The 22,259-nt window shown below is 50.2% G+C and overlaps 1 protein-coding gene across 1 annotated transcript in view; it reads right to left on the bottom strand.

Moving 5' to 3' along the window:
- POLA2 (DNA polymerase alpha 2, accessory subunit) overlaps positions 1–22,259 on the bottom strand; it is a 44,662-nt gene that overhangs the window by 16,487 nt on the left and 5,916 nt on the right. The window contains exons 3-13 of the mRNA XM_090054955.1: positions 18,905–18,987; positions 18,172–18,229; positions 16,379–16,485; positions 15,303–15,496; positions 14,161–14,249; positions 12,506–12,661; positions 11,898–11,960; positions 10,840–10,882; positions 8,965–9,089; positions 3,502–3,540; positions 2,929–3,002 (exon numbers count right to left, since the gene is read on the bottom strand). Coding sequence (XP_089911081.1) covers positions 2,929–3,002; positions 3,502–3,540; positions 8,965–9,089; positions 10,840–10,882; positions 11,898–11,960; positions 12,506–12,661; positions 14,161–14,249; positions 15,303–15,496; positions 16,379–16,485; positions 18,172–18,229; positions 18,905–18,987 — 1,031 coding nt within the window. The remainder of the gene's footprint in view (positions 1–2,928; positions 3,003–3,501; positions 3,541–8,964; positions 9,090–10,839; positions 10,883–11,897; positions 11,961–12,505; positions 12,662–14,160; positions 14,250–15,302; positions 15,497–16,378; positions 16,486–18,171; positions 18,230–18,904; positions 18,988–22,259) is intronic.

Here is a 22,259-nt window from a genome sequence, read left to right as displayed (position 1 = left end):
GGCAACAGGGGACTGGACGCTGGCAGCTGCCTACAACTAAGCAAGGCATATCCTCTGTCTCTGAATGTCCGGGGACAGGAAGATTGAGAGGGGCCTTCTAAAGCATGCCTCTTGCACTCGGGCTCCATCAGGAACGGCTGCGCAAAAGGCCAACCTGTTTGTGGCTCCCCTTCTGGGGAGAAAGCAAAGGCGTCTTTTCACCAGACATGCCCCTCTGGGCTCACAGCCCTGTTCATGTAGCAAGAGGGCAGAGATTTCCACCCATCCCCGCACCATCTCTGACCTTTAAACTTGTGTGCTGGGCTCCACACATAACAAGGCAGGCAGCATCGAGGAGGAGGAATAATGGAGAGAAAGGAGAGAGAGAAATGGTATAGAGCTGAATGAAGAACACGAGGGGAGGCTGAAGGTCCCCAAGGAGGCAGGCAGCACATCGCTGAATTTCTGAGCATGCAAATTGAGATCATCCGGTCTCGGCCTCCATCAAACTGGCAGCCGCTTATTCAAAGGCAAGGTTTCCCCTCGCAGGGCATCAGGGTAACAATGCCCTCCCATGGCTTCCACCGCTGCTGGTCATGCCAACTTCTGAAGGCAGGGGCTGCCCTGAAGCTCCCTCACGGGGAAAAATAAATGATGATCTTTGCTTTGGCTGCTAATCAAGTTCCAGTACCTCACAGGATCTCCCCCTCATCCCTGACCTTTCATGACAACAGCTCCCTGCACAGACAGAGAAACCCAGAAGGGGCTGGTCACCCTGGCAGCGCCAGTTCATCGGAGGGCTGGTGCCAAGCGATGGAGCTATCCAGGCTCGCCACAGATAAAGCAAGCGGTCAGAACAGCTGCATGTTAACAGTCTTCTTGCATCTTCCTATGGTTCATCGTATTCAAGGAGATCCTGTATCCTGCTGTATTAGGACAGCAAAGAGACCTGCAACTGAAACCTCGTTTCCAGACCCAGCTCCACTGGCAAGTCTCTTCCCTTCTCTGGGCCTCCGTTTCCGCACCTCTAAAACAGGGATAACGGTCTTGGACTGGATACAGGACTTTCCCTCAAATGCAAATTATGAACCAAGGCCCAAATCTATATTGAAATCCCTGGGAATGAGGCACCTATATATTTCTGTGTGGGTATTAAACAGATGGAGAACAGAGTGATCATAGGACCATAGGAATTGAGCTGTGGCTGGAAGGGACCTCATGGGAGCATCCAGACATGAGTGGATGTTTGGCTCCCTTGGGACAAGCAGCAGTGGCACAGGGCAAGTTGCCCCAGGTTGGGTAGGGAGGCTGGGGCCAGCACTGTGCTGGCCCCAGCAGTCTTACCTGGGGTCCTCCCAGGGCCACAGCCGTAGCAATTCTGCTGTACAGAGCCTGGCTGGCAGCCGTAGCACAGCTCCGGGCGGCCTGCAGTGCGTGCTTCCTGAGCGTGTGCTGTGCTGGGTTTCCCCCTACCCCAGTTTTTTAGACCCCTAGATATCCAGGGGTCAAAAAAGAGCTGTGAAAAAAAAAGCCAGCGCAGCGCACGCTCAGGCAGCATGCCCCTGCAGCACAGACAACACTGGACTGTGCGGTTTGTGGTGCTGCAAACGTGTTTGTGGCACCACATACCGCACGACCACACTCACCTGGACACGTCCCATGAGGTCACGTTTAGTCCAGTCCCCTGCTCAAGCCAGGATCATCCCTGAACTGTCCCAGCCAAGCATCTGTCCAATCTGGTCTTGCAAATCTCCAGGGATGGACATGCCATGATTTCTCTAGGCAGCCTGTTCCACTGCTTGACCTCCCTCACAGCCAGAAAGTTCTTCCTAATCTCCAGCCTCAGTTGCCTCTACTACAGCTTGAGGCCATTGCTCCCCTACAACCAGGGAGAAAAGCCCAACTCCACCCTCTTTATAGTCATCTTTCTGACGCGGCTCAGCAAGGGCATCCCATGGAATCGCTTTTCAGTTCTAGTAACCAAGGCTGTTCTTTCTAAAAACCCAACCTAGCACCTTGTCCACAAGCCATCTTTCCTTTCAAGCACAGGTTAGAGTCCAAGAGATTTAGGCTCCGTATAATACAGAGAAAACTCTTTTCTAGTGAGCACAGGAAGGGACCGGGACTACATAAGAACTGCTATTGGGTCAGAAAATAGGTCCATCTTGTCAAGTCTCCTGGTAGAGAGTACCCGCCTCCATCCAAAACCTCTTGCCGAGGTTCTGGCTGCACATCTTCTCTCACCAGTTCATTTATGCACCCATCCGTGGCCCCACCGAGTCCCGGGGCCTCCTGGTCAACCTCCTCCTGGCCGTGGCTAAGGTAGTGGTATATCTCACCAGGAAGGCGGCTCTGGCTGCGAGGATCCCTGGGGATTACAGGGCCGCCTTCATATCCCTTGTGCGATCTCATCTCCGGGCAGAGTATCACTGGGTAGTGTCCGCTGACTCCTTGGTCCCTTTGAGGGCCAGTGGGCACTGCCTGGCATGCTCTGCTCAGCGTCCCCCATCTTGGCATACTAGTTTTAAACCTCCGACCTCACTCCTGGTCTGTTATGTCTTTGCCTGTCCCCAACAATCAGTGGTGGCCTACCTTGTGGCCTCCCTTTGTAAGGGAGGCTTATAGTGTTTCCTTGTGAGCCTTGGCTCACAGTCCCTAGGCAATAAATAGGCCTGGTAGAGAGCACATACTGAAAGGGAGTGAACTGGATCCAACCAAGATTTTTTCCACTGTTCCTCTCCCCCTTGCAGCCTCCAGCATTTCAGGTCTGGGATGTTCCGACTCAGAGGCCATGTAGCACAACCCAGAAGTGCTGTTATGGCTCCAGCAGGTCACTTCACCCCTCAGTGCCAAGCTGAACTACTGGACTGGGGTGGAACGCCTTAATCACATTTCCAAAGTGCTTTGAAAGGAAATCCCAGGTGCAGAAAGCAGCTCATGAATCCATACCTCCTCGTCCCTTCAATAAGCATCTTCAGACACTGCTTAAAGACATCTGCAAACAATCCTGTGAGCTGACAGTTCTGCAAGCAAAAGAAAGAACACACCAGATTGGCGCCTGCTTCTCTCCAAGAGACAGTCTCTTCCAGCTGCGTTCAACCTGGGACATCCAGGCGTGCCAACACCATGGGGGCAGAGCTGAGCCAAGTTTGAAGGTCAGCCTTTAGAGGGCTGCCACTAAAATGAATAGCCCCTGATGTCAGCAATGGCCTCCTAGCAAGAACAGGGTTCTTCCAAAGAAGGAAGCCATGGATACTTGAGTTGCTCAGCAACCCAAAAGGACTAATAGGCAGTAAATACTTCTGAGAGTGCTCATGTGTATCCAGAAGCCTTCCCTCCCCTTCTGTCCCCATCTGTTTTTGCTGTGAAGGATAGGCAGCAAGGCATGAAATAAATCTTGTTAAGCTGGCAGGAGCTAAGCCAAGAACCAGCTCCACTGCAGGCATGTGGGATTTACTGGGTGGTTAGACTGCAGAGAGAGGGAGAGGTCATGGATTCTCAACAGCCACGGGGGCAACTTACCTCGACTTGCTGGTGTTTTGCATCCAGGAAAGGGCCAAACTGCAACAAGGAAGGAAAAAGGGGAGCATAAGGAGGGGAACGACCTGGTTCCACAGAGCAGGTCTGGCTGCACTGAGGATCAGCAAAGAAAGATGCCTTTGCTAACAGCTGCAGTAGGAGACTGGAGCCCTTGCTGCACACTGTTATTATGCAATTAACTAGCTAATCGCGCAATGAAGTTTAGACCAGCCACGCATGCGAAGAAACTATCACGCCATAAAAATGGCCGTCCGCTACAAAGTTAGTGTTTGAACATGTGTAACAACTGAATAGCTGGTTTCTATCAAGCTTTAATTTGAATGTGTGGACGGGCTCTGGGGATTGGGACTCCTGGCTTCCTTGTGCCAGCTCAGGGAGGGAGCACGGCTCGTAGTGTGGAACGGCCAAGGAAAGGGAATGGAAGAAGTTCCTAACCCCAAAACTGACCCCCACTTCTGATAACTCACCTGAAGCTAGCTCCTAGTGTGTCTGGTCCCCAGGTGCTTGCATCAAATCTGATGTTATCCTTTAATCCCCACCAAAGCCAAAAACCTATCTCCATCTAAATGAGTGTCTGTTCCGCCCCCCCCAGCTGAGACAGAAGGTCCTGCAAAAGCTCTCACTTGGACGCATGGGGGTATTAGAGCAGCTTATCCTGCACACTGCTTTGTTTCAAGGTGCCTTTCTCCCTTTCTGAATAGACGGGTGAATCGGCTCTGGACTCAGGAGGGAATTTAAAAGTTGAACACGTCAGTCTCTGTCACCAGGGCCACAATCGTATCAAGAAACAGGGCCGTTTCACCTTGCATGTGTACCCCTTTGAATAAATGGTATAAGCCAACAGCAGCCCATCTCCTACAGCCAGCCCTAGCTTGGTTCTGAAGTGATGTTAGGCCCTCTAGCAAGGCAGCTGCTTCGCTCTCCCCACGCCCAGCGGAGCCAGCGACCTCCCAGCTAGCATGGCATGGGATGCCTTTGCTCAAAGTGCCTTCTACACCAGTCTCATTCCAGCTGTGACACTCGGAGACAACAGGAGCCCAGCGGATCACCAGCACTTACCCCCTTTATGCTGATTTCAAGCAATCAAGTGGAGACAGCAGCTGTAAAACAATTCACACCCATTCCTTGGCTGCACGTGAGGGCTGGTCCTAACCTCAGGCAACCAACAGCCTCTCTTGACCTCAGAAAAGACATCAGCGTGATTCTAGAGCACAAGTGAAGCAAAGCTGCTTCCCACTTCACTCAGGGTCAAAGCTGGTTGTATCACTACAGAAGTCTGCAGCAAAAGCTAGACGAGTGGTTTTCAACGTTGATAGAGTCAAGGCCCCCTTGGAGGATACCAGTTCTCCACTTTCACTCATTTTTTGACTATGGAAAAGTACTAGAGTAATTCTTCTGTTGCAAAGAAGTTAGAATGGCTGATAATAGGGCAGAATAGTCTGGACACTCTGGACTCCTGTTTGAAATTACTGGGCTGATCTTGCAAATCGTATGTAGACAGCACCTTTCAAAGGATCTCTGGCTGAGCCACACTGTAACAGCTGACACTTGCTTCCAAGTGACAGATCACCCTCCCCTTGGAAAGCAGCTAAGAAGTATGTGGCTTTAAACATTACAGTTATGGGTACACGCTGCAAATCAGGATGTTCCAGACTTCTAAATGCTGGAAGCTATGAGGGAAGAGGGGAAGGGGAACAGATCGGTCTGTTAATTGCTTCTCCTTTTAGCACCTGCCCAGAGCCACTGCAAGTTACAAGATACTGGGTGAGAGGGATGATCTTATGTTTGTCTGTGTCCCTAGAAACAGAGACCCATGTTCAATTCCCTGGCTAAGTCACTTCCTCAAGCTAGCATTTTTAAGTCATAGCATCATAGACAAGTCAGGCTGGAAGGGACCTCCGGAGGTCACATCTAGTTCACCCCCTGCCTGAGGCAGGATTGGCCCTGTCCAAACCATCCCAGGCAAATCCATAATCTAAACTCTTCATAAAACTACTGTCACCCCTGACACAAGACATCACACCTGAACTTGCCACTGGAAAAGGAGAGGGATCACGGCAGCCACTGTCCTGCTTCTGTGAAAGGTTGTTTATGTACACTCGAGATGCCAGGAAAAGGCTCTATTCCCCACTGCAGAGGAAGGCAGCCCCCCTTGAGTCTGTACCAATCTGACCGGGGGAGTAGAGCTCCTTCCTGACCCCAAATGCAGCATCAGTCTGACCCTGACTCTCTTGCCAGGAACCTCTGGCTTTAAGTCCTAGCAGGAACACTAGCACAGCCCAGTCACTGTCCCCAGCCCAGGCTCGCATCCAAGTCACCTTTGCTCCCGCTGCCTTTGGAGATGCAAGCACTTGAGGACTGGAAGCGTCTCACTAGAAATACCCAGGAAGCCTGCAGAGCAGCAGTGCCTTGCTGGAGATGCAAACACAAGGGAACAAAAACCCTTGCAAGAACTTCAGCAGCTTGCTGACAGAAACAGAGGCAGGTGTGTGCTCCCAACCCTGGCAACAACTCCTGTATTCCAGTCTCATGCTCAAAACTGCTGAACAATCCTCCTTTAACTTGCTGGGTCTTATGCATTTCCCCCTCCACATTTGACCCACAGAAGCTGTGGGGGCATTACATCCTCTTGCCTAAAGAGCTTTGGTCTTGGGATAAGATCCAGGAGCACAGATCCTCGAAGAATTGCCACAGCTCTTCAGCTGTGTATGTGTTTGCAAAGAGCTGTAAGCATGAGAGAAAGGCACAGAAAGGCGTGAAATGCATGGTACCCATATGCTGCATTACTTCCAGGGCCAACGGGGATGGGCACATTTCAGCATGATGGGCATTTGCACGTAGGAATTCACATTTAAGCCCCTGAGATTTTATCTATATAGGGCCTGGGGATACAGCTTGCACAAAGGCCAGCTTCAGTCAAAGAGCTGCTATGCTCCTGTTTAGATAGTGCCCCAAATTGATCGTGACTGGGCAGACTCATTTCAAACCTGGTATTTTTGAATGGCAACCACTTCCAAATTTGCATCGTAACATTTAGTTACAGAACAACTGCACAAGGGAAGTAATGAACCCAAGCCCCTGATGGCTCACACTTGTTATAGATCCCGTGGTGCTCTTAGCCAGAGCAGTAATCCCATCGTCCTGGCCAGGCTCCAGCATGGAGTCATTCAGCTCTGCCTTCCTCAGCTTCATGCTCCCTACCCATCCCCCGCCGTTTTAATTAGATATGAGACTCTTCCTCGTCTCTTCACAGTCATGTTACATGGTTGTGTGGCTCAACAGCTGCGACAATTCCTGGAGGAGCCACGTTCCTGGATCCTAGTGTCATCATCTCCCACGACTGTGATCAGAATAGGGACCCGGTTGCCTTCGGGGCTGGGCAAATGCAACTGCTGAGCTACAGCAGTGTCTTACATTCACTCAACGAGGCACAGGAGGGAATCCTAAACCAACGGAAAAATATTGTGATGCCCCTTTATCACTCCGTGATGAGTCCACACCTTGAGTGCCATGCCCAGGTCTGGTCCTCACACCTCAAAAAGGGTAGGGAAGAACTAGAGGAGGTCCAGAGAAGGGCAACAAGGATGATTTGTGGTATGGAGGAGATTCCCTATGAAGAGAAACTAATGAGGCCAGGCCTGTTCAGTTTAGAAGAGAGACGCTGGGGGCAGGGGGGCATGAGTAGGGTTTACAAAATACTAAATGGATGAAGAGAAATTCAACAGGGATTTATTATCACTGTCTCTCACCAGACAAGAACAAGGGGTCACCACACAAAACTAGCAGGTTTAAAGCTCACACACAGAAGTTTGCTCTGACCCAGCATAGAATTAAAGGGTGGAGCTTGTTGCCCCCAAATGTGGTGGAAGCTGAGAGTTTAGCCAGATTCGAAAAGGGAGTGGACATATTCTCAGAGGAAAGGGACATAATCAGCTATTAAGCATGGGAGTTTGGGATACAGCCTCCAAATGAACTTCCTAGACCTTAAATGCTGGAAGCTGCTAGTGGGAGAGGAACAGGAGGAAAAACCCTGGCTAGACCCAGCCACTCTCCCTGCCGGCATCCACTCTCTGCCGCTGTGAGACACAGGAGACTGAGCAAGATGGACCTAGGGTTTGACCTAGTTGGCAGCAGTTTTTACATTCTTTATGCTAAGCCCCACGAATACTCCTCTTGTCCTCTGTGATGCTACTCCCATACCTAGAGCTAAGCATCTACTTCACTTATGACCCAATGGATGCCCCATCTTGACCGTATTCTAACTAAGGCCTTCCTGGCCTTGCAGTAGCAGGACATCAGCAGAGTCCTTGCCCCCCTGCTTTACCTGGGGCAAGTTCAAGGGGGCTCTTGAGGTTTCGGGCATCATGCCTGGTAGTTGCATGTGAGGGTTCTTTCCTGTAGTTTTAAGAAGAAATTTGACAAATGTTTGTCTAGGATATTTTAGACAGGGCTGATCCTTGGGTGAAGCAGGAGGGGTTTGGAATAGCTGTGACACCCCCTCCCCACCCCCCTCCAAAGCTCTCCCCTGCCAGCCCAACTTTACTATGAATTTAAGTATGTTTAGAAAAGTGAAGAAGAAAGGACAGAAGAGAAACCTGCACAGCTGGGAGTCAAATGGCATCAGTAATCCCTCTATCTGTCCATCCCTAACTGAGCAGAGGCCCTTGGCTAAAGGGTCTTGTCCCTCTGCTTGGAGTCAGACCAAAGCCACACTGGGGGTCAGGAAGGAATTTTACGGTCAGACTGATATGGAGTGCATGTGAGTGTCTTACTCAGTAGCAGCATGGCCTCTACATAGGATCTCGAGTATATATTAATAAACTTTTACAGCAGCAGGACATTGGTTGCCACGGTCCCCGCTTTCCCTCTGGCAGGTTCATTTGTATTTTGCTTACAGAAAAATACTAGGGCAATTCTTTTGCTGCAAAGAACCGAGAAAGACCCCAGCCGTTCCCAATGTGAACATTATGGATTTCTATTTGAAATCTGGGTGCGGCTCGTGAATCGTGTTCAAACCCAATAGCAGAAACATTGTGCGACACCCTTGAAAGGATTTCATGGCACCCTGACTGAGAATCGCTGACATACGGTATTCAGGAATACAAGCCCCCTTAACTTTCAGCATGCATCTTGCTCCTTGTTGACAACCTCATTCCAGAGTACAAAGCACAGATTGCTTTTGTATGAAGGTCCTCTATAAAATCAAAAGAATTCAGAGTTTCTCAAGTATCAGGCATTTCTCAGAAGAGTTCACAGCCCTGCATGTCTCTGCAGTGAGGTTCTTTGAAGTCAGTGGAGCACCATGCCAGGGTTAGGGTTTCTGCATAGGATGCCCTGAAGAATCTGGGCACGTGTATGTGAGTGTAATGCACATATGCGCTGGAGTGTGTATGTGTGTGTGCCAGGGTCTGGATAAGCCCAGGGAAGAGGAAGCTCCTCTCTTACCAGGATACAGATGTCTGGCTTTTCTTTGTTGATGACATCAACGAGGTCCAACATGGGGTCATAGGTGATGCTATCTGAGGTGGTGTAGGGCCCACAGGCCACCAACACCATCTGCTGCTCTGAATCTGAAAGAAAAAAACCCACATTGCAACAGTTTCGGCAAAAGTTGCTAAGCCCCTCCCCCAGTCTCCCACCACCGAGTCAGGGATTCCTCAAGATGCCTTTTATACATACTCTCTCTCAAATATTGTAGCACCTGAGCATCCACTGTATGGAAGACAGGCTCTGTCATATACTATGAAAGACTGATCCACATGGCCACAGAGCCAGAAGAGATGACTGATGAGGCCACATCTGGAGCCCTGGGTTCAGTTGTGGGCCCCCCAACTACAGAAATGATGTGGACACATTGGAAAGAGTCCAGCGGAGGGCAAGGAAAATGGTTGGGGGATATGAGTGGTGAGAAAAGGCTGAGGGAACTGGTCTTATTTAAGTCTAGAGAAGACTGAGGGGGGACTGAATAGCAGCCTCCAACTCCCTGCAGGGGGGATGCACAGAGGCTGGTGCTGGACTGGTCTTAGCAGATGACAGGACAAGGAGCAATGGCCTCAAGCTGCAGCAAGGGAAGTTGAGGTTGGATATTTGGAAAACTCTCTCAGGAGGGGGTGGTGAAGCACTGGAACAGGTTACCCAGAGAGGCTGTTCAAACCATCCCAAACAAATTCATCACCTAACCTCTTCGTAAAATGACCATCCACCCTGACACAACACATCATATCTGGACTTGCCATAAAGAAAGCAAGGGGACCACAGGTTTCATAGTGGCCAGGCTACATAAGCCCTCAAAATAGGATACCATGACCCACCCAGTGTAGATGGTTCCAGGGTCCATTCAAGAGATAAGCCCCCAGTGCCTCAGGCTATGCTGGTTTAGGTTTCATCTGTTCATGTCCATCCACAGATAAAGGCCAACAGGCAATTCCCTAGCAGCAAAGCACAGTAACTGTGACAGACCGACCCTCCCACCACTCCCCAGTTGCTTATCTGCCCATTGTTCATCCTGCTGTGATGTACATCACCACACAAAATGAGCAAGTTACACTAGGATGCGTATCCATCCGTCCACGGCCAGAGACACTTATGGCAGTTTCACCACTGAGAAGCTTTTCTAGAGGGGGCTTGCAATAAAATACCATGAAAAAAAAAGTAGGGTGCTCTGGTTCAACCCAGAGTGACTCCAAGTGTCTCTTCCAGTTGATCCAGTGCTCTGATGAGCAAAGCTAGCTCAATAATTGTTCAAACGTCACATCACTGACTGGGGGGAAAGCAGGAAGGAAAAAAGAAAAAAATCAAGGCAAAAAATTTGCAAGGGTAAAATATGAAGTGTGAGGAATGCCCAGCCAATGAAGTCAGACAGGCTGTTCCTTGGGCAGTGAACATTGCAGGTGCGACAATCTGTCTCGGCTGGAAATCACCAAGCCGCCAATCTGCTGCCTTTTCCCCCAGTCCTTTCTAAAATAGCTGGGAAGCTGCTTAAAAAAAGTCTGTATCTAGGCCTTACTTAAAAATCCATACAAAAGGCCTTTGTTTGGGCAGAAGCCAACCCCCGAAATTCATTCTGCTTCTCATGGCGTTCTCCATAAACAGAACACAGGAGATTATGTGAACAATGGACTGCTGGGATCTGATCCAGGAACAACCCCACAATAGGCCTATTAAAAAAAAAAAGATAGCAAGCTCTGCTGAACAGGGCAGGAAACAATGCTATTAAACAGCTAGCTACACTTTGCTCTGGCCAAGACTCCAACACAGCCGGGCTGCAGGCGTACCTTTGATTTTCTGAATTGGAAGAAACCTTTAAGAAAGCAAACTCACCTCCAGCTTGCTCTGGGGGCTTGTGGAAAGGCAGAGGCACACCCTGGAGAGAAACAAAATTTGAAATGTAATTGCCCAGGGGTCATAAACAGCACAGACCCAAATTTTAAGCATTGCAAAATCCAGGTGACCTCTGTGTTGGAGAACAATTCAGTCCACAGCCCTGTGCCCACAGCAGAAAGCAAGAGCCAAGACAAAATCCATCTTAATCAGCTCATCCAGACTAGCATATTTCTGGACCATCTCCAAACAAAACCAAGGGGCATGTCATTTCAGCATCCTTCTCAAGAAACAGAAATAAAAATAAAATAGGCTGCCTCCTATGTAACCAAGACCAATATGACTTCATCGGAACAGCCATCCAAAAGTCAGCCATCCCCAGAGAGGTGCTTGGAGAACCTCTGACAGGCTCTGTCACGTCGTAACGAGAAGCATTCGTTGGCAAGGACTCCACAAGAAGCTGAAGTCATGGCAGAAAGATGTGGCGTAGCCTCTGCAGCTGCATGTATGGAACAGGTGGAGGGAGGCTTGCCAAGGAAGTAAGGTTGGATTACAGGAAAGAGGAGACGTGCACACACAGAGAGCAAGAGACAGGGGACACAGGGAATCAGAACGGCTGGCTGGGGGAAAGGAAAGCTGTGTGCATACTAAAATTGGCATTAAAATAATGCAGTTCTGGACTGCTATATGAAATCTCTGGGCTTCTCTTGTGAATCACACATAGGTTTCTGCACACCTAGTGGTGCTAATGCTGTGTGGCACCCTTAAAAGGATCTCAAGGCAACCTGGTTGAGAACTGCTGGAGTAGAAGAAATTACCCCTTATCCCATCCTCCTTCAGACGATGGATTTTTCAACATCGTAACTGCCAGGTGTCTTTAAAGGAAACATTTCTAACTTTCTGGGCATGTTGCTGTCCCCTCAGTGCCATAGCAAGGAGACCCCTTAAAGCCCATACTGCCCACTCTCCCCCAGGAACTGGAGTCCCAGCTGGGAGAGATCAGGAACCAATGGCATAGGAAGACAGGTCAAGCATTGTGCTTAGCCAGGTATAGTCACCTCGTACAGCTTCGACACAACCAGCCTCCCACCTGTGCTGTTGGTGCCCTCCATCACCACGACCTGGAACACAAACGGAAGAAACCCATGACGTCAAATCATCCAACTCCACATCGGAAGAGGCCGAGTCAACAGTCTCCCACTTGCCTGTAGCACCCTCCCATCAGTAGACCTGGGTGCGCACTACACTACTAGCGGTGATAGCCCCATTCTACTGAGGAGAGAAAGGGTTTGCCAACAGCAGGCTGGAGAACAAAGCCCAAGTTTCAGGAGTGCCAAGGCCACAGTTGTCTTCACAGCTCCTGCCCATGTACAGCAACATTTCCAATAAACCTTTTGCTTGTAGTCTTCAGATCCAGGCGGCCAAATGCTTTACACGCGTGCCTGGATCTGAGAAATTGTGCCCCACACAGCCAGCAGTTTTCAACTCCCAACAACATTCAGCCCAGCTCCAACAGTCTCTCTGGCTCTTCCAGCAATACTAGCCATGCTGTGTGCCGAAGACCCCAAACTTGGACACTGTAGGCATAGAGGCCTCTTGTACGCTTCACGTTCCTTTACAGAACTGACTGCTACCTCCCACCACCCGCTCGGAGAGGACTCCTCACCTGTCCAGGGAAGAAGGAATATTCTTTCAGCTCTGAGAGATCCACAGGGACCTGCCCCCCGGAAGAATGCTCCCTGTCGCCTTCCAGGATGACTGACATGGCATTCAGCTTCCCATTGCCATCACAGGCAATCTGGCCCAGCACTGTGATGGGTTCCTACAGAACAAGAGGCAGAGGATTAAATACGATGTGGGACAGCAGGCTCTGTGACTCTGCAATATTCCAGCACATGCATCGAGTTTCAAAAACTAAGTTGTACATGAGGACAAGGAAAAGACTTAGCCCTGGGACCTCGAATCCTAGAGGAGTCAGGCTCAAAGCACCTCCAGAGGTCCCATCCAATTCAATCCCCTGCCTGAGGCAGGATCAGCCCTGTCCAGACCATCCCATACAAATCCCTCATCTAAACTCTACAGACTACCGTCCACCCTGATGCAACACAAGACATCACACCTGGCCCTGCCACAGGTGAAGCAGGGAAACACATCAACCAATTCCCTACTTCTGTGAAAGACTGTTAATATACACTCAAGAGATTCCAGGTAGAGGCCATGCTCCCTGCTACAGAGAAAAGCAAACCCCCACACAAGTCTGTACCAATCTGACCAGCGGGTAAAATTCCTTCCTGACCCCAAATAAGGTGATTGGTCTGACCCTGGGTGGAGGGGCAAGACCCTCTAGCCAGGACCTTCAGGGGTTGAGTCCCAGCAGAAGCACTGGAACAGCTCAGTCACTATCCCTGGCCTGGGCTGGAGTCAACACACACTGCCTCCGAGGAAGACTTCAAAACACACGGACACATGTAGTACAAGGGGGGAAGGGGGCAACTGGCAAAGCCTAGAAGCCTGGGAAATCCCCAAAGCAGAACACAGGTGTAGGCCTGGAGAATACCAGACCCCCTTTCCACCAGCAATGAACTTCTAGTAGAAGCAGGGGAGGGGGTGGGAGTTCAGCTCAGTGCAGATATCACGCTTTAATTTAGTTTGCAAATCCAGCCTCCTTCTATGTTTTGCCCTCTGGGCTCAAGGAGGCATCAAGACAAGCCAAGCAAGCATCGGCATTCCTGTTTCAGGTGCCAGGGTCTGAGCACCATGCATCTGGGTGCATATGCCCTCACAACCTCCCCCCAGCCTGAGGTTAAGAAACTACTGTTGCCCCTGGCACAGAAGGGAAGCCAACCTGCCTCTGTGCAGGGGGTTGGGCTACATTGGTGGGTCTCCAACTCCTTGATTTCACAGTTCCCTACTATACCCTCTCGTGAAGCCCCGCAGTCGCTCTCTCCCTACTGCCCGGCTTGTGTCAGGAGCGTCTGCCACACTGTGAAGCTCGCCTAACACACCCCAGAACTCGGTTGCGTTCACATGCCGTTGCACCTGAGCTAATGAGCTTGGCCTCTCAAAGTTCCCTCTGCCTCACGGCCCCTGGTCTGATGCAGTCCGCAGGCTTCCTTGTGAAACAGGAACAGAAATTAGCTACAGAACCAAGCCTTCCAAAGGTAAAAATTTCTACATGTCCCACAAAACCCAACAGCAAGACTTCTCCAGATGTGAGCCCCGTGACGGACGCCAGCAGCTTTAAGACACAAGAACAGGAGAGACTTGCACATGCACACACGCACCCAGGAGCTTATACATAAACTGGGGAGAAGCCAATACCTGTGCCGGGATAATCACAGATGTAAACTCGTCTATCTTGTAGTGTCTCTTCAGCTCCTCCCCGAGTTCCTCAATCCTATAGGTCAGCACTAAAAATGAAGTCAACAAGTGCAAAATTAAAGTCACTGCAGAGACAGAGAGGAAGCAAAGGGTAAGGCCCTCCCATCAAGAGCTAGTTTAAAGTCATTGCGAGTATCTACTGGACTTCCACCACTACAGCATCTGGGTGCCTAGGACTCCATATAAGGGATTTATCCTTCCCACACAACCTATGAGACAGATCTATTACCCCCATTGTAGAGATGGGGAAACTGAGGCACAAAGCACCTACACATCTAACCCAGGGTCCCACCGGAAGTCCACCAATGGGACACTGAACCTACCAGGCCTGTCATTTTAGAGCTTATTCCAACACCGTATGCCCAAGCTCCTTCCAACAATAGCTAAAGATCAGAGTAAATTTCATAGACCCTCAGGAACAGGTCTCGCTTCAAGATCAAAACCAGCTGGGGCAAATTCCTGCCTTGGTTTGGACATGGTGTTTCTGGTTTGCTGAGGCCAGTCAGGAGCTGGCTGAGAACCAGTACTGGGACTGGAGGGCCAAGGACCAGCCCGATATTTTCCCATTGCCTAGAATATAGAAACTTTTACTAGGACGAGGTTCCTGGCTTTGCTGTGTTGCAAAGTTCTTGAGACATCATCAGTTCTTACAGGTTTACATTAAGAATAAAGTTTTGCCATATTTTCTTGAATACAATGCACCTACCCAGCACCCTCCCAAATAGCTGTTAAAAATCAGAATGCACATTATATGTGAGAACACATGGTAAGAAAAAAAATACTATACTTTCCTGAATACAACATGCCTGTTCTCCTCCCAAAAAACAGCTGCTGGAAATTAGTGCACATCATATGCAAGAACACATGGTAAGAGCAGTGCCTACTGCTTACGGGGCAAAAGCAAAAATAAAGTCCACACATTATTCACAGGGACCAGGACAATGAGCAGGCTCAACTTCCTGGCTGCTGCTACTCAGTGACTTATGACAAGGAAAGGTCTTTTTTCTCTTTCCTTCTCCCTTTCCAAAACAAGGGGTATATGTTATTCTGGGCACGCTGGAGGTCAGCAAATACAGTATTACCTTCCCGGATGTCAACAGCCTTCTGGAACATGAACTTGTAGCTCTTTGTGAGCGACTCCTCGGCAGAAGTAAAGAGCTTCACACTGCAGCTGCTGCCTCCTTTCCCACTCCAAGCTGTGCCCTGCACAGCGCCGAAGGAAGTGACCACCTCACCACGGTTGCTCCGGGAGCTGTATTTCTGGGAGGGGGTGGCGCTGTTGGGGGAGGAACCATCACAAATGTCACCTGATCTCCCAATGCCCACCACAAAAGTAACAATGCAAGAACCTCAGTAAGGCCAGGCTGTGTCCAACCAATGGTCCATCTAGCCCAGCATCCCATCTCTGACAGTGGCAGGAGTAGATGCTTTCGAGGGAGAGCACATTAACTGGGTATATCTATAGCAGGGGCTGGATCCAGCTGATGGAGCCATGTCATCTGGCCCACCAGGCTTCCCAAGGGTTTGGAGACTGGCAGCGCGGGATCAGTGGCAGTGTCAATTATCACATTTCTGGACCCACAGAGAGAGTCTCATGGGCCAGATAACATGGCCCCATGTGCCCAGATCACGCTAGCACGTAGTCAGAGGGGTTGGGCCCATGGACTGACCCATGCCACTCATCTAGCCCACTGGGTCAGAAATTAGGTGCCATTGATCTAGAGTGATCTATTCCTCGTCACACCATCCGTGGCATCCACCATCATCAGTTTATAGATGCCACAGGTTTAAATAGCGATTAACAGATTTATCATGCATGAATGCATCTGGCCTCTTTTTGAATCTCTCTCTGCCTCTACACCTCCTGCGGCGGTTATTGTAACAAATACAGTAAAAGCCAGAGCAAGAGTCCTATTGCATCCAAATCAACTGCAGTTTCATCTTAGGGACGAGGACTGCTCCTGTGACTGAAAAGAAGCCACCTCCAGCATGGGAACTGGCAGTTTGTCACTCTTGACCTGTGCTAGAGGCACTCACACACACGCCTCCAGGGGGAGGTTGAAGGAACCAAGGTGGCAACAACAGGAAGGAATTTAACCCATGAAGAGGAGTCAGGTCAATGCTAGAGCAGCCCCCTGGGAGGCCAGAGGTACGATACCTTGGCGAGAAGCTGTTGGGTGAGAAAAGCAGGTGGGGGCTACGGGTCGCTACCGTCCTTTTAGAGCGTGGATTCTCTGGGGTGGTGATGTTGCGCTTCTGAGAACCCTACATAGCACACAGAGAAGCCAGTGTTATTCTTTCCCCAACCACCTCAAGGTAAAGCACTTCAATTAAGCACATACATCACAGCTTCCTCGCGATGGAGTACTGCAGAGATGCTCCGGTGGCCTAATTCTCCACTACTCTGCAGCTCAGGGAGTCACTTCTATTAGCACCGAAGTGGATGTACAGTGCTAACCACTCAAAATCATCAACTTCAACTGGTGTGAACCATAAGATGCAGGACAAGAGAACCAGCTCCCAAACACCTCCATTGTGGTGCTAGGCCCTGATCTTCCAATGATGTTTGGATCTGCCCAGACCCACGCCAAATTCAAAGCAGTTCCTTGGTACTGTCCAACCGAGACACCTCCTGCCATAAGCTGACCAGCTCAGCTACAAGCTCTCTCCTACTGCCTTTACATAGTTTCATAGTAGCTAGGGTCAGGAGAGACCTGATTAGATCATTTAGCCTGACCCGTTGCCACAGGCAGGAACGAATGCTGGGTTCACAAGACCCCAGACAGGTGATCATCTAACCTCTTTTTGAATTTGCCCAAGGTAGGGACGAGGACCACTTCCCTGGGAAGCTGGTTCCAGATTTTGGCCACCCTAACTGTAAAATACTGCCTCCTGATCTCTAACCTAAACCTATTCTCCATCAGCTTATTACCATTGTTCTCGTCATCCCAGATGATGCTGGGGAGAAAAGGGTTCTACCTATTTGCTGATGATCTCCTCTGATGAGTTTGTAGGCAGCCAGCAGGTCCCCCCTCAGCCTCCTCTTGCCGAGGCTGAACAGGTTCAGGTCTCTCAGTCTCTCCTCGTAGGGCCTGTCCTGCTGCCCTCTCACCAAGCAGGTGGCCCTCCTATGAACCCTCTCCAGGCTGGCCACATCCCTTTTGAACTGCGGCACCCAGGACGCAGTACTCCCACTATGGCCTGACCAGCGTCGCATAGAGAGGGAGGATCACCTCTCTGGACCAGCATGAGATGCATCTTTGGATGCATGACAACGTATGGCTGCCTTGCTGGCTGCAGTCTGGCATTGGCAGCTCATGTTCATCTTGGAATCAATAATGACTCCAAGATCCCTTTCCGCCTCTGTGCTTTCAAGAGGGAACTCCCCAGCCTGTATGTATGCTGTGGATTCCTTCTTCCAAGGTGCAGCACCCTGAGTTTGTCTACGTTGAACTCCAGCCTATTCTCATCTGCCCACTTTTGTAGTCTGTCTAAATCTAGTTGCAGCCTCTCTCTCCCTTCAAGTGTGTCCACCTCACCCCACATCTTAGTGTCATCAGCAAACTTGGACAGCGTGCTTTCCACCCCCTCGTCCAAGTCACTGATGAAGATGTTGAACAGTGCGGGCCCGAGGACCAAGCTCTGAGGGACCCCACTACTCACATCTTGAGGTACCCCACTGCTCACATCTCGTCAGGTGGAGTATGACCGTCCACCACTACTCTCTGGGTGCACCTCATCAGCCAGTTTTTTACCCATCCAATTGTGTAGGCATCAATGCAGATGAAGGCCAAATATTTATCCCCGCCCCAAAAGGTAAAGAAAAAGGCATTTGGCAGATAAGCAGGGCAGCAAATCTATCTGCAGACTATCAGATGAAGAAAGCCTCTAAGTGTTGAGATTCTGCTGGCATCTCAGGTGGATCAAAGCAATGCATTTCTACTCACTCACTTTTGATGGGGTCGTGTAGGCATCCAAGAGGTTTTCTTCATCCTCCTCTTCATCGATACTGACAATGTTAGTCATGGAAAAAGTAAAGTGTATGGAAGCTCCTGGAGCTGAGGGCTGGATAACCCATTGCCTCGTGGTCTTTGCTCTTCTATGGCAGAGCAAAAACATGGCTGTGCCAATTCAGGTGCATCCTGCACTGAACACAAAGCAGGACTACAGATGAAGTCCTGTAGCTAGAAGAGGTTGGACAGGCACTGGTTGAGGATGATCTAGGCGTAGCGATGCCTATATTCTATCAACCATATTTCTCAGCTTGACTGGTTGCTCCCACTCCCCCTCCCCCTTTCTGCTGCATGCCTCAGGGTGTTTTTACGCCTGCCTCAGAGGAACTGGGTGTTGGCTACAGCCCAGGCTGGGGATGGTCACTGGGCTGTGCAAGTGCTCCTGCTGGGTCCAAAGCCAGAGGTTCCTGGCTAGTTCTTGTCCATACGATTAGAGTCAGACTGATTGCTGTATCTGGGGTTCCTTCCAGCTCTACTTCTCCACAATTCTCTGAATCAGCCTGAATTCCAGACAGTAGAGCTGCCTAGACAGCCTTATACACTGTCCTAAATAAATACCGCTAGATTTTTTCTGAATCATTAAGAATTCCCTCTCATTCAGTTCCCCTGTGAAGTATTGGAGGGCACCAGGGTGAGGAACCCTGAGACATGCAGCATGTAAAGAAGGATACAGCTCCTGAATGGTGTTGACGTCCTTGATCCCAGAGTACCTGTTGTCCTTCTTCCAAAGCGCCTTAAATTTTTTGCTAAGTACCTGAAGAATGAAAGCCCATGAATATTCAAGGCTGGATACAACCACCCATGGATACAGCACTTGGCACCTCTGAGAAACCCACAGACACTTCCCCTATCCCACACACTCAGTCACCCCCAGCTCACGGGTGGAGAAGCAGAGGGTCATTCCCCCGAGATATCACACAAGATCAGAGCAGAACGCGGGAGTTTCCAGGTTCCAGCTTTGCGATCCAGTCTTCCTAAAGGTAACAGCTCATTGAGCTGGTATAGTTAATGTGCACCAGTTCCTCCTCCAGTAAGAGCAGGCCAATAATGGGTCCAACATCACATCGTTACCTGCCTTTAACACTTCAACCGGGGACTCATTTATAACTGGGAGAGGGTGTCTGAACATTGAAAGCCATGGAGGACTCACACAAACACTGTGCTTTTTGAGCTTTTCAGAGGCAAAGTGTCCCTCCTGAGACTCAAGGCACCCTAGGAATATGCCAGCTCTTAATTTTCACTTGTTCTCTGACTACAGAAGAAAACCAAGAGAGCAAGTTTTCTGTTACAAAGAACTCAGAACGACCACAGCAGGTCAGAATGACTGAACTCTGTGCATTCCTATCTGAAGTCTCTGTTCAACCCGCGAATCATGTTTGCATACCTAATGAAGCTAACATTGCAAGGCAGCCCACAGCACCCTTGAAAGTCTCTCAAGGCACCCTGATGCATTTGCTCTTCCTCCTCACAAGCCCAGCCTTTTTGAGCCTTGGCTAAGGGCTTTCATACTTTCTGGGCCTCAAAATTCTCCAGTGGGCACTACGCACTCTTCCAATCAGCCTTGTCAAAGAGCTGTGGGGGCAGCATGCTGTGCAAGCTGTGCATCACAGTCTCTTGGACCACAGTTTGGGAAAGACACAGTCCTTCCCAACACAACCCAATAGGCACCTTCCATTAGGTGCTTAGCTTAGGTTCATAGGAAAGTCGGGCTGAATGAGACCTCACCCGGCCTCTAGTCCAGTCCCCTGCCCGAGGAAGGATCATCCCCAAGTAAATCATCTCGGACAAGTGTTCATCCAACCTGCTCCTGGAAATCTCCAAGGATGGACACTCCACCGCTTTAGGTGCTTGTAAAAAGTGTTTCACCACCCTCAGACATAGAATCACAGGAAGTGAGGGTTGGAAGAGACCTCGGGAGGTCACATCTAGTCCAACCCCCTGCTCCAAGCAGGACCAGCCCCAACTACATCATCCTAGACAAGACTTTGTCTACGCAGGTCATAAAAACCTCCAGACATTCAACAACCACTCTGGGGAGCCTGGCCAGTGTTTTGCTACCCTCCTAGTGAGGAAGTTCTTCCTAGTATCTAACCTAAACTTCCCTTGCTGCAGCTTGAGTCCATTGCTCCTTGTTCTGTCTGTCTGCCACTGCTGAGAACAGGCCAGCTCCAGCCTCTGTGCAACCCCCCTGCAGGTTGCTGAAGCTTGCCATTCAGTCCCCCTCAGTCTTGTCTTCTCCAGACTAAATAAGCCCAGTTCCCTCAGCCTGTCCTTACAAGTTACGTCCCCCAGTCCCTGAACCATTTCATAGCCCTACACTGGACTCTCTCCAATTTGTCCACATCCTTTCTGTAGTGGGGGCCCACAACTGAACACAGGACTCCAGATGCAGCCTCATCAGTGCTGAAAAGAGGGGAAGAATCAGTGCTCTTGCCCTGCTGGCAACACTCCTACCAATGCAGCCCAGGATACCGCTGGCCTTTGTGGCAACAAGGGCACACTGCCAACTCCTATTCAGCTTCACCCCCAGGTCCTTTTCTGCAGAGCTGCTGCCCAGCCAGTCACCCCCAGCCTGTCCCGGTGCATGGGACTGCTCCGTCCTAAGTGTAGGACTTTGCACCTGTTCTTGTTGAACCTCTGGAGATTCCTTTTGGTTCAATCCTCCAATTTGTCAAGGTAACTGAATCCTAGCTCTACCCTGCAAGTGCATCTATTTCCCCTCCCCTGCTGCTTGGTTTCATCTGCAAACCTGCTGAGGAAGCACTGCATCCCATCTTCCAGGTTGTTGAAGAAGACACTCAACAAAACTGGCCCCAGGACCAACCCCTGGGGCACTCAATAATGACTGCTAACTAGACATCAAGCCATTCACTACTGCTTTCTGAGATCAATGATCCAGCCAGTTTTCTATCCACCTTACAGTCCATTCATCCAGCCCACATTTCCTTAGCTTGCCTGTGAGTATGTTGTGGGAGCCCATATTAAGAGCCTTACTAAAAATCAAGGTAGACCACATCCACTGGTCTCCGCACATCCACAGAGAAGTCACCTCACCATAGAAGGCAATCAGGTTGATCAGGCATGACTTGTCCCTGGTGAATCCAAGCTGACTGTTCCTAAACACCTTCTTCTCCTCCAAGTGCTTAGGAATGAATTCCTTGAGGACCTGCTCCATTATTTTTCCAGGGACTGAGGTGAGGCTCTTGGGTCCATAGTTCCCTGGATCCTCCTTTTTCCCTTTCTTAAATATGGACAGTATGTTTGCCCTTTTCCAATCACCCAGGATCTCTACTGATAGCCACGAGTTTTGAATGATAGCCACTGGCTCTGCAGTCACATCAGCCAACTCCCTCAGCACCCTCGGGCGCATCCCATCTGGCCCCTGGACTTGCATACATCCAGTTTTTCTAAATAGTTGCTAACCTGTTCAGAAAGCCCCTCCTAATCTCCAGCCTCAATGTCCCCTGCTACAGCTTGAGGCCATTACTCCTAGTTCTGTCCCCTATGGCCACGGAGAAAAGCCTATCTCCATCTTCTCCGTCACATCCCTCCAGGTTCTTACGGACTGTGATTAGATCCCCGTCCCATCTTCCTGCCTGTCCTCATCAGTCCCGTCTCCTGGTGTGACAGGAGTATTGCTACTGGAGCCTTTCTATTGGTGACTCCGCATTCTTGTTATGGGGCAACCGCCTGCTTACTCACCTGCCATGCCTTACTCTGACTTGACTGCTTGATGCAGTTAGCGGGAGGCTGCCCACTTAGCACGCCCTATCTGGAGCTCCTTTTCCTCCCCTACACTGCAGCCCAAGCCTCGCAGATGGTACCGACGTGGTTTCGACCTGGGCCCTGCTGTGATTTGGCCTTCTCTCAGGGGCTTCTCACCGCCCCCCCTTGCTCTGAGGCTAGGGTCACTGAACTCCAAATGCTACGCCCTCTCTGGTGCCAAGGTCCCCACGCTACCGTGGAACTTCTATGAGGCCTCCTCCAGCCCCTAATAGCCTCACTCGGTCCTCTGGTCAAAACAGC

This window comes from Crocodylus siamensis, chromosome 6 (genome assembly GCF_052110815.1).
Source record: "Crocodylus siamensis isolate JL-2025a chromosome 6, ASM5211081v1, whole genome shotgun sequence".
Classification (NCBI taxonomy): domain Eukaryota; kingdom Metazoa; phylum Chordata; order Crocodylia; family Crocodylidae; genus Crocodylus; species Crocodylus siamensis.
This window is presented reverse-complemented; position numbering and strand designations above follow the sequence as displayed.